Source organism: Gavialis gangeticus, unplaced genomic scaffold (assembly GCF_001723915.1).
Source record: "Gavialis gangeticus isolate Ggan-Ray unplaced genomic scaffold, GavGan_comp1, whole genome shotgun sequence".
In the NCBI taxonomy this organism is placed as follows: Eukaryota; Metazoa; Chordata; order Crocodylia; family Gavialidae; genus Gavialis; species Gavialis gangeticus.
In genome coordinates, this window is record NW_017729033.1 from 44,950,859 (window position 1) to 44,967,192 (window position 16,334).

Here is a 16,334-nt window from a genome sequence, read left to right on the forward strand (position 1 = left end):
GTTTCTTAATAAGAATTAAGAAGCTGGGGTGAGAGACGGTGTTAAAGGCCTTGCTAAAGTCCAGAAAGACTACATCCACCACGGCATCTGCGTGCAAGGATTTTGTGACCTGGTCATAGAAGGCCACCAAGTTGGTTTTACAGGACCTGCCTCGAATGAACCCATGTTGGTTGCCCCTAAGCATGACCCCCCCCTGCTGGTCCCTCGCTGATGTGCTCCTGGATAATTTTCTCAAAGCTTTTTTGGGACGGAGGTAAGACTAACGGGCCTGTAGTTTCCTGGGTCCTCCTTCCTCCCTTTTTTGAAAATGGGGACCACGTTGGCCCTTTTCCAGTCTTCTGGCACCTCGCCAGAGCACCACGAGTTCTCGTAAAGCTGTGCCAGGAGTCCTGCAATGATCTCTGCTAATTTCCTCAGCTCTCTGGGGTGGAGATCGTCAGGACCTGCTGATTTGAACACATCTAGTCCCACCAGAAGTTCCGTGACTAGTTCCTCACTGACCCTGGGCCTGGCAGCCCTGGGTCTGTTGGATCCCAGTAGAGGGGATGCCCCAGTCCCTGCTCAAAAAGATGGAGGCAAATAAATTGTTAAAGAGGTTAGCTTTGTCATCTGGTGTGACCACTAGATTTCTTTGGGTATCCTGCATAGGCCTTACGTTACCTGGTACCTTCTTTTTACCTGCTATGTATTTAAAAAAGGACTTCTTGTTATCCTTGATTTGGGTCAGTAGTCCCAGTTCCATTTCCACCTTAGCCTTCCTAACAGCCCCCCATGCAGTCTTGAGCAATGGAGGTATAATCCTCCTTGGTGATGACCCGTCACTTCCACTGGGTCTACGCCTCCTTTTTGGCTTTGAGACATTCCTGGATGCTTTTGGTGAGCCATGCGTAGGAAGAACTCACCTGGGTAGGAAGAACTTCACCATAACTACATGGTAGGTGGTGGTACACTGGCCGACAGCATCTGAATGGGAGGGGGTCACAATCGACTGGAAGATGAACGTGAGTCAACAGTGTGATGAGGTTGCCATCGGGGCACATAAAACTTTGGCGTGCATCAGCCAATGTGTTGCCAAAAGATCCAGGGAAGTGCTCCTCCCTCTCTATTCAGCATTGGTGAGACCACAGCTGGAGTACTGTGTCCAGTTCTGGACGCCACACATCAGGTAGGACGTGGATAAGCTCAAGAAGGGGCCTGGACGATAGGCCCTATGAGGAAAGACTCCAGGAACTGAGCTTGCTTAGTCTGAGTAAGAGAAGACTGAGAGGTGACTTCATAGCTGCCTACAAGTACGTCAAGGATGAGCATCAAGATCTAGGGTAGCAACTCTTCAGGAAGGCATCTCAAGGGAGGACGAGGACCAATGGGCACAAGCTAACTGAGGGAAAATTTAGGCTGACATAAGAGAGAACTTTTTTTCTGTAAGCATTACCAGAATCTGAAACACACTCCCCACAGAGGTGGTACAGTTGCCATCCTTAGATGTGTTCAAGATGAGGCTGAATAAGTACCTTGTTGAGCTTGTTTGAGCCCAGTAACTCCCTGCCCATGGCAAGGGATCAGACTTGATGATCTTGTAGGTCCCTTCCAGTCCTTTGATTCTATCATTCTATAATTTTTTGTTTAAGCTTAACAGGAGGACTGGATGTGGTTGCAAAAGGGGGAAGAGGAGGCTGCAGGTGGGGTGCCTTGAAGGGCACATGGACCTTTGAGCCCTTGCTAGTGGTCAGAAGAAAACAGGGCATGAGCTCTGTTAGGGCTGTATACAGCAGGGGCCTTGAGAGCTGGGCCCAGAAGTTGAGGCTCCAAACAGCAAACTGAAGGTAAAAGAACCCAGATAGATAAAAGGAGCCAAGACCAGAAAGGCTGAGGCAGAGGCCTACAAAGATGCTGCGGCCTGAAAGGCCAAGTATTGAGTGGGGCAAATAGGTCAGTTGTGCTAATGACTGGTAACACTTGCAAGGCATGGGAGACAGGGAGGTCAGAGGCCACAAATACAACCATTAAGGTACTGGGTCCCCAAAGACATCAATAGGGAGCAGCCTAGGAACCTCCCAATTGTTTTCCCAAACAACATCAAGGCATGGCAGGTAAACAAGAGAGAAGGGCCCAAGCAACCTGAGAGGGCAGGGACACCAAAAGAGGGCACTACTGTGTCACTTGACCCCACCCTGCCACAGGGGACTTAAGAAGTCCCTGGCTGCTGCTCCACAGCATGGTCTGCCTTCCCCAATTGGGGAAAGGGGGAGGGGCTGGGAGCAGGGACTAAAGCCACCCATGCAGTGACGGTCACTATTCCTGCATTCCCTTTTCAAAATCCTGGATCCACTTAGGCTTACAGCAGTATCTGTTCACACTGATACTATTATTGTATCTCTCTATACCCTAAATGTCTGCATAGATACATGTTACATTACAGGCCAGAACAGATTAATTAGAACGGTTGTGTATTGACAGAGTATTTTGAAATAATACACAGATTACTGCAGAATGACAAATGTTGATAGGGTCCTTAAAGAGGGGTCCCTTCATTTCTCCTAAGATCCTCTCCACAATGCTGATGACACATTAGCCTCCCTTTGGCTAACCAGATTCTTGTTTAGCCAAAGCATGCAACTGTTCCCCCAATTCTGTTGCCATTTCTATAAGAAGTTGCTTTGTATTAGAAGTATCAATTTTTGAAGTAAATCTTCTATTCTAGTGTCATCCAATTTCCTTCAGTACTACTTCCTTCCCTGAAAGAAGACTGTCTGCTTCTGGTATCTGGTTCTAATGTGCCTTTAATAAAAGGCTGAATTACCTCTGATTACCCGCAGTGATTCAATAATGCTGAACACATTCATAGAACACTTTCCTTCTAGAATCCCACTTTCACAATACATAAAGGCAGTCACTGTCAAGTTGCATCAAAGGACAGCTATATGCCATCATGCTGGGTACTAAGGAAACCCCAGAGTGTGTGAAATAGCTAGATTATTACCGATTAGCTGGGTACTTAAGAGTAACTTTCAGCATGAAGAATCTATGAATTCATAAAACAGATTATTAAAACTCGCACAGTACTGTTAAGAACTGAAAATGTATGCATCCTAAAGCCTACAGTCAAGCTGCTACATTAAGAACTTTCCTGGATGTGTCCAAGCCACACATTTGGGACAGTATGGGGTTGCCTTATCTCAGTCTAGGTAAGATTAAACACTACTACATCCAGAATCTTCTCAGGCTCTTTCTTTTTCAGAACACCACTAGATGATTACCAACAGTAATCTTTAGCAGACCTCAACATAAAACTGGCTACCTTTCCCCAGACCAAGAGGCTTCCTCACTAGAGCCTCCTTGCTCCTGGCAGCAATTTCTTAGTCCTACTAGCCTGGGAATCTCTGCTCCAGAGCCTGCCACAGCTTCCAGTTTCCTAGAGCTTCCCTCTTCAAATAGTCTTTGCAAATATTTGTAGGAATTGAGAGATGCTCAGGCAATCCCTAACCCTTTCCCAGGTGGGTGTGATAATCCTCTCTACCAAACCCAAACATCTATTCCTAAAGGGCTCAGTCACAAAATATGGCTGGCAGGCCCTAAATCCCCTTAACAGAGTAGAGTACCTACTCACAGCAAGACAGAAGTTTCACTGAAGATAGAGACAGGACATTTGACCATCTTTTCCTTCCTTCTTCAGTATAAAAACTCTAATATTAAACAATTAAAAAAAATCAGTCTTGTTTTCTCCTTGCTTCCAAGTTCTATCACCTACTTGTTGGTTTGTCTTTGGTGTTGTATGACCATGTTTTTCTCATGGATGGTTTCCAGCAGGGCAGTGGCCAAAGACTTGAGGTCTGAAATGGACTGGGGTGTGGCTGGCAGACTACATCCATGATCCTCCGATAACAATTCCTGAACTAAAAGGTTACAAAGAGAAGTGAGTTTTAGTTTTATTTTATTACTTAACTGGGGGTAGGTTTATTTTAATAATTCATGCAGACAATATTCAACTGTCAAAAAACCCATTTCTGTTTGAGCTGATCAGTTTCTGACAGCAGTTGACTGGACAATCACAGATGGACTTATTTTCTGCTTAGCTAATTTTTTTTTTGGCAAGTAAGTCTCTTTCCAGGAGGAAAGATACCTAATTCTTCTCTGCCATTTGGGCACTTGTTCTCTTAACACTGGCAAAAATGAAGTATTTTCTCCATTTTAAATGAAAAAGAAAATGGAAATAAGGAAGCTTACATTTTATGTTTAAAATTATTGATTCCTTATGGTTGTTTGAGACCAATGTAAAATGCTGTCACACACAAGTTTAGAGAGACTGTACCTTGCATTTCACTAGCCACATCGACAAGCCTCCTGGCATCTTCAGTTTGCTTATCTTGTGTGGCTATATAAGTAAACAAGACTACATCTGGAATGCACTTTTGTGTTCACACACATACCTGTGTGTGCTTGGACAGAGGAGGGGAAGGAGTATAATCACGCTCTAAAAAGTACTAATACTAGCATCCAAAAAAATAATGCTTTTTTCTCATTATACTTTTCCTTTTTGATCCGTACTGTGTTTCAAAGGGTAACTAAGGGCTGGTTTTGCTTCTTTCCTCCTGGGGGAAACAGCTCTGTTTCTCTTCTGTAGGAAGGGGCTTATTATGCAGAAGCTCCCAAGAGCAGGAGTGGATCTTGAACTTAACTGCCATTGCCCCACCTTCTCTCTGCATTCTCCACACTACTGCTGAAATAGGGAGTCCTGGCTGGGTCTGCCAGCTAAGCAAGTCATAATTCCTAAAGAAACTCATCTGGATCAAAGTTATATAGGGCTTTTTGAAAGGAAGAAGCCAAAGTAGTAGAGAGACGTAGGAGGAAAATTCATGATTAGATGAAAAAAAACTCAGAAAATCATTTCAGCAGTTTTATTCTCGATAGATTGGAAAGGGACTTTGGGGTACAACTGGCAAGAGAGAGGTTAGAGAAAATTAATGCACAAGATAATTAGGGAAAATGTAACTTAGCTGATCCTGAAATATAAAAGAAGTTCTGTGCACTCACGTGACATCTAGGTAATACCTTGTTTTGCAGAAAGGACTCCAGTCAGAGCACTGCTACTGGATCTACTGTGACTCTTGGAATTCTTCCGTCTCTCTAGAGCATTCTAAGGCAGCAAAAATATAGAGAGATATAGTGATACAGAGATATACTAGTGAAAAAAAAAGCATGAGAGTAAGAAAATACCAAAGCTTTGTGATCCTATAGCTTTTTTCCCAGGGCTGAAATCTCCCTCTTCATATGGCTGTGGTGAATACGAATCTTTCCATGGTATTTGGACATTCTAGCCGAAGAAACCCCTACACTGTAAAAAAAGAACCGTGTGTCCATCCCACTCTCCAGTTTCTTCTAACCTCCTTGGCTTGTAAAATTTTCCTGTTTCTTGAAAAATTGTTTAATACACACATAGAAGCAGTAATACTCTGGAGAAAATGGTAACTGTTTGGAATGATTTGTTATGTTGCATAGTGCTTTTTGAAATTCCTTTAAGAACATCCAAAAGAAACTAAGACTTTAAGATCCTTTCAACAGAAAGAATAATTTTTAGGAAGAGTCTAAAAGTAAAACTGCAGTTCTCACTAACACTCTGCCTTATTTAGTTCCAGGGCTCAAATTCTGTTCTTCGGCCCTCTCTCTCTCAAAATGGATGCCTCCCAGATCTGCCAAGCCATTTGCTAAGATAACTTTGAAAATTGCCTCTCCTCCCGCTGCCCTTTGAACTTTGACTGTTTGAACCTCTCCTGAGTTAGATTCTGTCCTTTGAAAGATGGGAGGAAATCTCTGAAAACTCTGTGATACATGCTGGCTGAATAGATTCCCCTCCACAGAAGAGACCACATATTCTTGCTGCAGCAGCCCCCTGACTTGTAAGTGCCCAGTGAAGAAGCAGACTGCAGCAAGGACAGCCCAGACATGAGGGGGAGGACAACCCTACTCCAATCCAGGCAAAAAACAGAACAGAGGAACCGAACCTGCACCCAATGCACTCTTGCCTCTTCCAGGACTACTGGCACAAAGAAGCCAGACTCTCATCCAACCCACCCAATGCATTCAGAAGAAAACCTTACTCCTACTCCTGGAGCCAAACCCCAAGAGCAGGGAAAAATCGCCACAGCCAGTTCAAAACTGTCCCAAGAGCTTTCCCCTGAGCTAGCTGATGCTGAGGAGATGAACTCCTCCAACCTAGCTCCCAAGTGTACAGACTGGAAGCAAAGCTGAGACTCAAAAGCTTCAACCCAGGAAAGTATGGCTGTTAAGAGAGCTGGGGTTGACAGGAACATCAGAGAACCCACCAAGAGAGAAGGGAATGATCCTGATGCCCCCAGTGGGGAAGTGACTCCCCACAAGCTTCAGTCCCTACCCCTTCCCAAGGCCTCAGCCCCTTCCTGCTCTAAACTGAACACTGATTCATAGTCTAAACATGAGGAGAAAGGTTAACCCATAGGCTCTGGTTCTTGACGTGTTCAACAGCACCCCCCTCCAACCTCAAAGAGATAAACCAAACATCATCATTTGATAATCTCTTAGTGAGGGATGCCGGTCCCTGGCAAGAGAATCACCAGACATCAGATGCTTCATCTCAACCTCAAGGAAAAGTTACTCCCTTGAAAACATTATTAGATTCCTTGATGAGACCAAGGGATGCTAGAAAGTCAAGAACCAAATACCTGAGTAAATGGTTCCTGACCATAAATGTTTCCTAGTCTTGGCTCATAGTTTGACAAAGAAACTGCTAGCCAAGGAGACAACAAAATATTATGCATACAGATGCAAAAAAGTTAACAGAATGCATTAAAGAGAAAACCAAAAAGAAAACCAAGAAAGCAACCCCAAAGAGCAATATGTAGTAAAATAAAAAACAAAAAAAACCCAAGCCCCTTGACTGCTAAAGGCAATGTTCTGAGCTATCCTGCATGACACAGCCCTTCCTTCCTTCTCCATCTTTCCTCTCTGCCTTTGCTACTTTGCTTCTCAAAACCTCTCACACCGCTGACCATTACTCTTAGCTCACTCAAACATAACCAGATGCAGGTATCTGGGAAAGAAAGTAGTTCACTGAGTTCCTGAACCAAAAATGGTTAGACTTCATGTTGTTGCAAGAGATGAGTGTGGATTGGACCAACAAGGCAGACTGGCACACCACCTGGAAAGGAAGAATGCTCCTCAGCCATGGCACCAGCTCCACTACATGCACTACCAACCTTCTCTTGCAAAAACTGAGATCAGTTTCAGTGGTTGCCAAGGAGATCATCCCCAGTTGTCTCCTAATGGTATGAGTGACTTTGGAGCAGTACCACCTCATTCTAATGAATACCCAAACCCAATGTGCAGGAGAGGCTGCACTTATTCAGGACATTGGCTGACCTCTTAAAAACTGCAGCTGACAGCAATGATCTCCTTATCCTAGGGAGGATTTTAGCTGCACTCTCCAGGAAAAGCTTGATAAGAATGGACCAGAGCCTCCATCCACCTTCTGCTCGATAAGGGCAAAACAATCTTTACAGGTGGTAAGCCTATCCAATATGTAACAGCATTTCCATCCTAGCACAAGGTAGTATGTCTGGGAGAAGGTGAGCACCAGTGGGCTCTCCACAGCTCACCTGGATTGGCTCTACATCATGAACACTGAATGCTTTTACTTTGCTACAACTGCAGTACACCCTCAGAATGCCTAGGACACAGCCTAGCCTGGCGTGAAATGGACTTCTCTGACTTGACTCACAGCCAATCACCCTATTATTATTTAAATGTTAGCCTTCCGTAAGATGGGATCCTTCCAAACAGCTTCTGGCAAGTCATAAAATGATAGAAAATTAGGGCTGGAAGGGAGCTCCGGAGGTCATCTAGTCCAACCTCCTGCTCAAAGCAGGACCATCCCCACTAGATCATCCCAGCAAAAGCTTTGTCTAGTCGGGTCCTAAAAACCTCCAAGTATAGAGAGTCCACAACCTCTCTGGGTGTTTTACTACTTTCCTATTGGGAAAATTCTTCCTAATACCTAACCTTAACTTCCCTTGCTGTGCCTTGAGAATTGCTCCTTGTTCTGTCAACTGTCAAGACTGAGAACAGTCTAGATCCATCCTCTTTCGAACCCTGCTTCAGGTAGTTGAAGACTGCTATTAAATCCCCTCTCAGTCTTCTCTCCTCTAGACTAAATAAGCCCAGTTCCCTCAGCCTCTCCTCAGAAGTCACGTGTCCCAGTCCCGTCACCATTTTTGATGGTCTCCGCTGGACTCTCTCCAATTTATCCACACCCTTTCTATAGTGGGGGGCCCAAAACTGAACACAGCACTCCAGGTGTGGCCTCACCAGTGCTGAATAGAGGAGAATAAGCTATTTCTTTGATCTGCTGGCAACACTCCTACCAAAGCAGCCCAGTATCTCATTAGCTTCTTGGCAACAAGGGCAGTGTTGGCTCATATTCAGCTTATTGTCCATGGTAACCCCAAGGTGCTTTTCTGCAGAGCTGCTGCCCAGCCAGTCAGCCCCAGCCTGCATCAGTGCATGGGACTGTTTCATCCAAAGTGCAGGACTTTGCACTTGTCCTTGTCAAACCTCATCAGATTTCTTTTGGCCCAATCCTCCAATTTGTCTAGGTCTCTATGAATCCTAACCCTACCCTCCAGCATAACTACTACTCTCCCCAGTATGGTGTCATCTGCAGACTTGCTGCAGGTGCATTGTATGCCATCTTCCAGGTCGTTGATGAAGACACTGAACAAAACTGGCCCCAGGACCGACCCCTGAGGCATTCCACTAGATACGAACTAAACATCGAGCCATCGATTACTCCCCTCTGAGCCCGATGCTCCAGCCAGTTTTCTATCCACCTTACGGTCCATTCATTCAATTCATACTTCCTTAGCTTGCCTGCAAGAATGTTGTGGGAGACTGTATCAGAAGTCTTGATAAAATCAAGGTACACAACATCATCTACTGGTCACCCCAAATCCACAGAGCCAGTCATCTCATCATAGATTTCATAGATTTCAAGGGTTGGAAGGGACCTGGTAGATCATTGGGTCCCACCCCCTGCTCCAGGCGGGAAAGAGTGCTGGGGTTAAGTAACCCCAGCCAGATGCCTGTCTAATCTCTTCTTGAACACCTCCAAAGTAGGGGAAAGCACCCTTGGAAGCCCGTTCCATGTTTTGGCAACCCTTACTGTAAAGAATTTCTTCCTTATGTCCAATATTTTCATAGAAGGCAATCAGGCTGATCAGGCATGACTTGCCCTTGGTGAATCCATGCTGACTGTTCCTGATCACATTTTCGTCCTCCAAGTGCTTTGAAATGGATTCCTTGAGGATCTGTTCCATGATTTTTCTAGGCACTGAGGTGAGGCTGGCTGGGGTGCATCCTCTCCAGCCCCATGGACTTGAGTAAGTCCAGGTTTTCTAAATAGTCCCTAACCTGTTCTTTCATCACTGCTGGCTGCTCACCTCCTCCCCAAACTGTGCTGCCAGATGCAGTAGTGTGGGAGCTGACCTTGCCTATGAAGACTGAAGTGAAAAGGGCACTGAGTGCTTCAGCCTTTTCAGCATCCTCTGTCACTAGGTTGCCTCCACCATTCAGTAAGAGACCAACTTTCCCTCATCTTTCTCTTCTTACTGACATACTTGTACAAACCCTTCTTGTTCCCCTTCACATTCCTTGCTAGCTGCAACTCCAATTGTGCTTTGGCCTTCCTGACTTCATTCCTGCATGTCCAAGCAATATGCTTATACTCCTCCCTAGTTGTTTGTCCAAGTTTCCACTTCTTATAAGCTTCCTTTTTGTGATTAAGTTTACTGAAGAGTTCCCTACTAAGCCAAGCTGGTCTTCTGCCACTCTTGCTAGTCTTCCTGGAATAATTTGCTCCTGCACTCTCAGTAAGGCTTCTTTAAAGTACAGCCAGCTCTCCTGGACTCCTCTCTCCCTCAGACTGGCTTCCCAGGGGATCGTGCCCATGAGTTCTCTGAACGAGTTGGAATTCTGCTCTTCTGAAGTCCAGGATCCTTATCCTGCTGCTCTCCATCCTCCTTTCCTCAGGATCCTGAACTCAATCATCACACGGTCACTGCTGTCCAAGTTGCCATCTACTAGTACATTCCCCACCAATTCTTCTTCCCTGTTTGTGAGCAGCAGGTCAAGAAGAGCATGGCTCCTAGTGGGCTGCTCCAGCACTTGCACCAGGAAGTTGTCCCCAACACTTTCCAAAAACTTCCTGGATTGCCTGCATACTGCTGTATTGCCCTCCTAGCACATGTCAGCGTGATTGAAGTTCCTCGTGAAAACCAGGGCCTGTGATTGGGAAACTTGCGCTAGCTGTTTGAAGAAAGCCTCATCCACTGCTTCCTCCTGGCCTGGTGGTCTATAGCAGTCCTTCTGCTCTTGTTCAAGAAAGGGGATCTCAGTGACATTAAAAACCGATAATAGGTATCACTCCTGTACACTCACTGAAAAATCCTGACCAAATTCCTGGCCACTTGACTCACAGTGATCATGGCCTCATTTGTAGACCGTGAACACAGCTACTTTGTACCCAGCAGAACATCCAGGACAACCCATTTCTACTACGTGACTTGTAAGCCATGGAACTCTTCAGCCTAAATAGTAGTCTTGTCTCCCTGGATCAAGGAAAAAAAACTTTTATTTGGTCAACTAGGGCTTCTTATTCCCTACTCCAGAAGCCTTTGGCTTTTGGTCTCTCTTCATCATTTAATTGTCTCAGGTCTTGTACTGGGGAAACTCTAGCCTTCTGAAGATGAACAGAGCAGTATGTGTCCTGTTCCCAGCATGCGGGGTCATTTGCCAGGACTGCTCCCTCTCTGGAATGCTCTGTGCCTTAACCACTGAGCCACTGCTCCAGGCACTGTGGCAGCACTTGCTCCTTCTGTCAGCTGCAGCCCCAGACATTGGCCCCCACAGTTAAGGTGACAGCAGAAACCAATGATGTGACTGTTTTTATGAGCAGTGAGGTTGATGTCTAGTCCCTGATCCATTGTCAGCAGGCCTATGAGCATGCCTACTTGGCCCACATCAAGTGTGCCAAAAGTGACACTTTTCTGTTGGGCACCTGGGCTGATGCTCAGCCTCCAGATCTGTCTGGAGGCCTATCCTGGTGCTTTGATGGTACCTAAGACCTGGACATTTTTCTAGGTCCACGAGCTTATCTAGCAAAGAACTGGCAAGTTCTTGGCAAGGAGGCTGAATGGTCACAAACTCCGCCGTGACTGATTCAGGCTGGACATAAGAAAGAACTTCTTCACTGTTTGAGCCCTGAAGGTTTGGAATAGACTGCCGCCAGAGGCGGTTTAAGCACCTGCTTTGAATGCCTTCAAGACACATTTGGATGCTTATCTTGCTGGGATCCTATGATCCCTGCTGACTTCCTGCCCCTGGGGCAGGGGGCTGGACTCAGTGATCCTCTGGGGTCCCTTTCAGCCCAAATGTCTATGAAATCTACAAAAGCCCTCCCAGAAGGCAGCTTGCTAGGCAGACCACCCCCATTCCCACCAATTTCTCCAGCTGCGGCTGTGTGAAACTTCTGGTACCCTGCTCCCTCCTCAAGTTGAACAAGAACAGTCATGGGATCTACTTTGTGGTTCTATGTTGCACACATGGACAGTCAAAGTGAGTCATGCCCATGTCTTCACCAGCTGCCCTGACATGATCCAGAAGTGGCGCCTAGTGGAAACAACATTAGAACAAGCCTGCTTGGCCTGGTGCACCCCGTACAAGCTACCCATCACTGAGAAAAATGGTGTCATCCAGTGGTGGCTGCTACATGGTCACCACTTAAACTCAGCAACATCACCAGCTTGCCCTTTCTGCAAGAAGGAGGTGGAGAAGGTTCTCTTTCACATCTTCCTGGGCTGCCTTCCAACTGTTGCCACTCTGCTTCCCCCAGCACCCCCTTCAGTATGCTGGACTTGGACTTCTTTGAGACTTCTTACATTTTCTCTATCCACTACTGGGCAGCTGAAGGGAGCATGGTCTGCCTGGCCAATTTCCTGCTTGGCCAGGCCAAGATGGTGACCCTGAAAAGCCAAAAAAAACAGCATGCAGGGCCCAGCTCCAATGACACCCTCCAACTGTTCCGCTTCTTGGTCCAGGCACATCACATCTGAGTTTGGACTCTTTATCTTGCAACAAAATGTGGACTAATTTGTGCTGTGCTGGGCCAGTGAGGGGGAACTCTGCAGGGTGGAAGACAGACAGCTAGTCTTAAATGTGTAACCCCATAAAAGGTGTTGGAGGGGAGGGGATTTCAATCTCTGGTGGTATAAGTGTTTTCATTACTGACAAATGTTTTATGCTCTGCCCCGGGGGGTGGGGAGGCACTCACTTTTGCATGTTTACCTTTTGTTTTTAATATTTTATAATAAAGGTTGTAATATACTTTTGAAGAGCACAAAAAATAACCTAAATAAAGAGAGCAACCAACCATAGAACTACACTTAGCAACTTTACCTTGTACTTAGCAATGTTAGACTTAAGAAGATTGACCTCTTCTTGAAGTTGCTTTAATCTCTCTTGGAGGTATCTGGAAAAGTATGGCAGATAATATTACATTACAGTCATGTAATACTGTTTCCTCTATTATTTTTAAGCACTGGCCATGAGTTCACCATTCTGCACAAGACTGCGAGCTGCTGCCAGAATGTTCTGTGTAATGGGATCTCTACTTTAGAGCTCCTTAATGCCCTCTGGTCTTCCACGCTTGGATGTGTTAAATCTTATGGATGATCTACAAATCTCATTTCTTGCCTCTAAGCTCATGGGTAGGTGGACTGAAGGTGCCTGGGACTATCCATCATAAAACAGGAAATGTTTATTGGTATCCTCTATTTTAAATTTGTGGTACAGGCATCTGGAAGATTATATTTCAATAAATATTAGCACAGAACTTGCCTATGCAATTTTTGCATCATTTTATAATGATCAATCATACACTCTTATTCTGCCTGGGTTTTCACTAAAGTGTAAAATTTTAGCCATATTTGTTTAAAGCGGGTAAAGGCCACATGCAGGTGGTAGAAGCTATGAATGTACAAGCATTTGTTCAATTTCTCCCAGGGAAAACATGCCCTTCCCCAGGAGAAAGATCTTCCAGGGGTCCCTTATGGGAGAAGCTCACTCACAAGAATGAATACCTGTATGCTCCCCTTCTGGTCTGGTCTGGTCTGGGACTAGAGTGCAGCAGTAGAGAATTGTTCCCTTGGCTTCTTCAGACTGCGGACTGCCTGGTCAGGGGCATTGCTCCAGCCCTGTCCTGGACTAGCCTGGGAAGGAACTGAAGCAGCTGCCCCACACTTCCCAGCACAAATAGGGGGCTTTGTCCTACTGCTCCACTCCCCTGAGTCCAGTCTAGAATCACAGGGAATCTTGGGAATCACAGGAAGTCTTTCCTTGACCCTCCACCCCTCTATGGAGAAAACAGAGCAACCACTGCTCCCCACGCTTTCCCCATATTAGGATCACTGAGGTCTTGGAAAAGCACAAGCAACAGAGGAGAGAGGGTGGCTGCAGGCTGAATACCTGCACTGCTCCCTCTCCTGGAAACATCTCTAGTGGCAGAAATTTCTCAGAAATTTCCAACACTAAAAATGAATGCCTGTTTGTGGCTATAATTAAAGGGGTGCAACTGTTCCCCTGTTCATGCAGATGCAGTTATATAGGTATAAAGATGCGGTTACCCCAGACAACTCTCCCCATGTGGAAAGGAGAATAAACTATACCAGTACAACACATCTTTATACTCTTAGAACTGTGCCCACACTAGGCTCTGCACCAGATTAACTATTTCAGTTAAAACTGAAATTATCATAAAACAAACTGACACTATTAAATCAATGAAGAACTACACAGATGAGGCCAAATAAAAGGTAGCAATTCTGGAGCTGATGAGCACAAGGCAGTATCCTGGGTCACATTTCTCTACCTCAGAGTGATGTTGAAAGGAGCAAATGATGTTTGTAAACCTATTTCTGTTTTCTAAATTATTTGCATGTGTTCGATAATTACCAAAACCATAACTACTTACATTAATAGTGACTAAACCTTGTTATCTTAGGAGAGGGCATGGATCATATTGAAATTAAATTTCTCTTTCCCAAAGTAGTCACATATAATTAGAGCTTGCCTATACAGGGAAATTTATCCACATAACTACAATGGAAAACTTGTTGGTGCATATAAGCCCTTATTACAGTTAAACTTTGGTCAAAAAGAGTTCCTTTAGGGTGCTTGGGCCCCTTCTTTACAAATGAAGTCTCTATTTGGTCATGGCATTCACCACATGATGTTTGAATGGTACAAAGATGCTGACTTCTGAGTCTGCCTTTGATGCTGTGCCACAAACAGACTCAAAACAATGCAGCCTGCACCACTCTTCTTCCCCACCCCCATTCAAACACATGGCAAAACATCACTGTAGTCAAGTGAAACCCAAATAGTTCCCTGAAGCTTGTAATTCTCCATCATGAAACAGTATTATCTTGAGAAGGAATAAATCTTTAAAACAACAGAACAGTGATTAAAACAAACAAAATACCAAAGGTCCAAATTTCTCAAGGTTCATTATTTGAAACATTTTTTGTAAAGTTTTGCTGCAACTGAGCACATGATGCACACACCAGTTTAAACAATCTGCTGCACATTTAAAAAGAGTGCACTCACCGGTTCTCCATACACAGAGCATCCACATCAATGATACGGTTTTCATGTCCTCCTAGGACATGATTAAGTTCCTGGTTTAGTCGGTCTGCTTTATCCTGGTAAAAGGAGCGTTCTTCTTTTACATCCTGTAACTCATCCAATGCTGCTTGAAGATCATGTTCTAGAGTCTCAATCTGAGAAAAAATATAGCTTTATCATCATTGGTTTTCAGGATTTACTGAAGTTTACATGATATCTAGGGACAAGACCCACAAACAGGTCATTTCTGAACAGGATTGGATTTAGAAGACTTGTTTGTACTTGGTTAAAAACAACCCCATAAAAACAATGCAAAAAGATAGTCATCACAATATTAAAGAACAACAAAAAGTACACAGATCTAGAACCCTTGGTTCAAAATACCTTTTAATTTAGGATAAACTTAAATCAAGATATAGTAATTTACCACATACCTCTTAACATAAGTAAGTATAGGGGGAGAGAAGAAACCAGAATACAAGTGTCAGGCAACTTTTTAATTCACAGTGGGCATGTCTACACGTGCCCCCCAGGGCACAGTTGTTACTACGCCATCATTTAATACTTGCTTTAGGCGGTGCACTGTTATTTTTAGATGCTTTGTTGCTGTAGCGACATGCTATAATGAGGTAGCTCATCATATGGTAATGTAGCAGTAGTGTCAAAGTTTGTGCCCGCTGATGCTACGTCACTGTATTGTCTTGTGTAGACACGCCCAGTATCCCCATATAACTTCACTGGAATTATTACAACGGCCTCCACTGTAAGAAAAGCTGATGTGTATAACCATACCACTGCATTTCTTTAGCTACTGACCTAAACATTCATACACCTCATCACAAACCCACAATACTGTTCATGGAATTAATTTTATTGATGTGGCATATTTGGTATCAGATGTATAGGTAGCAGCATCAAGATGTTTTTAACTTTATCATTATTATGTCTGTATGAATGGTCATATATGATATGAATATAATTACTGGATTTCATATTTTGGCCAAGACTATTAGTAGGGCAATAATTAACTTGTGTCCCTCCCCTATTCACACTTGAGACAAGTAATCACTGAGAATTAGCATCTGACATACGTATGTTTAATGGTCAGCCAAACAGACCCTGGAGTCAGGCCCTTCCAGACAATGATAAATTTATATTTTAAAAGAAAAGACTTGTAGCAAGCACAACGCTTAGCTATTCAAGCTATTCAAAGATAAGTATTTCTCACAGCAGGGAAATTAATGAGAAACTTTAGTGTATTGGATTAGTAATCTTTATGTCTAAAAGGATGTATATATTCTCCAGGTTCATTAGAAGAGACTTCTGGCCTTGTAAACCAATACACCCTTGGGGGCAGAAAGTTGTATGAATAGCATAGGCTTCCCAAGAATCTAATGGTTAATGTAGGTAAATGGCCAGATAAGAAACCATGTTGAAGCCTTGCCCTGAGAGCGTTTGCCTTTATATTTCTCAGGCATAGAGAATGACTTTAGGCTTTCAGCTAGCCGGCAGCTTAGCAGGCTGGATATTCTGGCTCACAGAAGTTACGGGGAGCCCTGACAGTGAAACACAGGCAGGACCTGCTTTTCAACCTGTTGAGCTGAGCTGAAGCTGCATAATTATGGTTA

The 16,334-nt window shown here is 44.4% G+C and overlaps 1 protein-coding gene across 1 annotated transcript in view; it reads right to left on the reverse strand.

Moving 5' to 3' along the window:
• The window catches only part of CCDC149 (coiled-coil domain containing 149), a 131,395-nt gene that overhangs the window by 44,887 nt on the left and 70,174 nt on the right, over positions 1 to 16,334 (reverse strand). Inside the window, exons 6-9 of the mRNA XM_019526261.1 lie at positions 14,689 to 14,861; positions 12,481 to 12,553; positions 5,050 to 5,134; positions 3,749 to 3,893 (exon numbers count right to left, since the gene is read on the reverse strand). Of these exons, the coding sequence (XP_019381806.1) occupies positions 3,749 to 3,893; positions 5,050 to 5,134; positions 12,481 to 12,553; positions 14,689 to 14,861 (476 nt within the window). The remainder of the gene's footprint in view (positions 1 to 3,748; positions 3,894 to 5,049; positions 5,135 to 12,480; positions 12,554 to 14,688; positions 14,862 to 16,334) is intronic.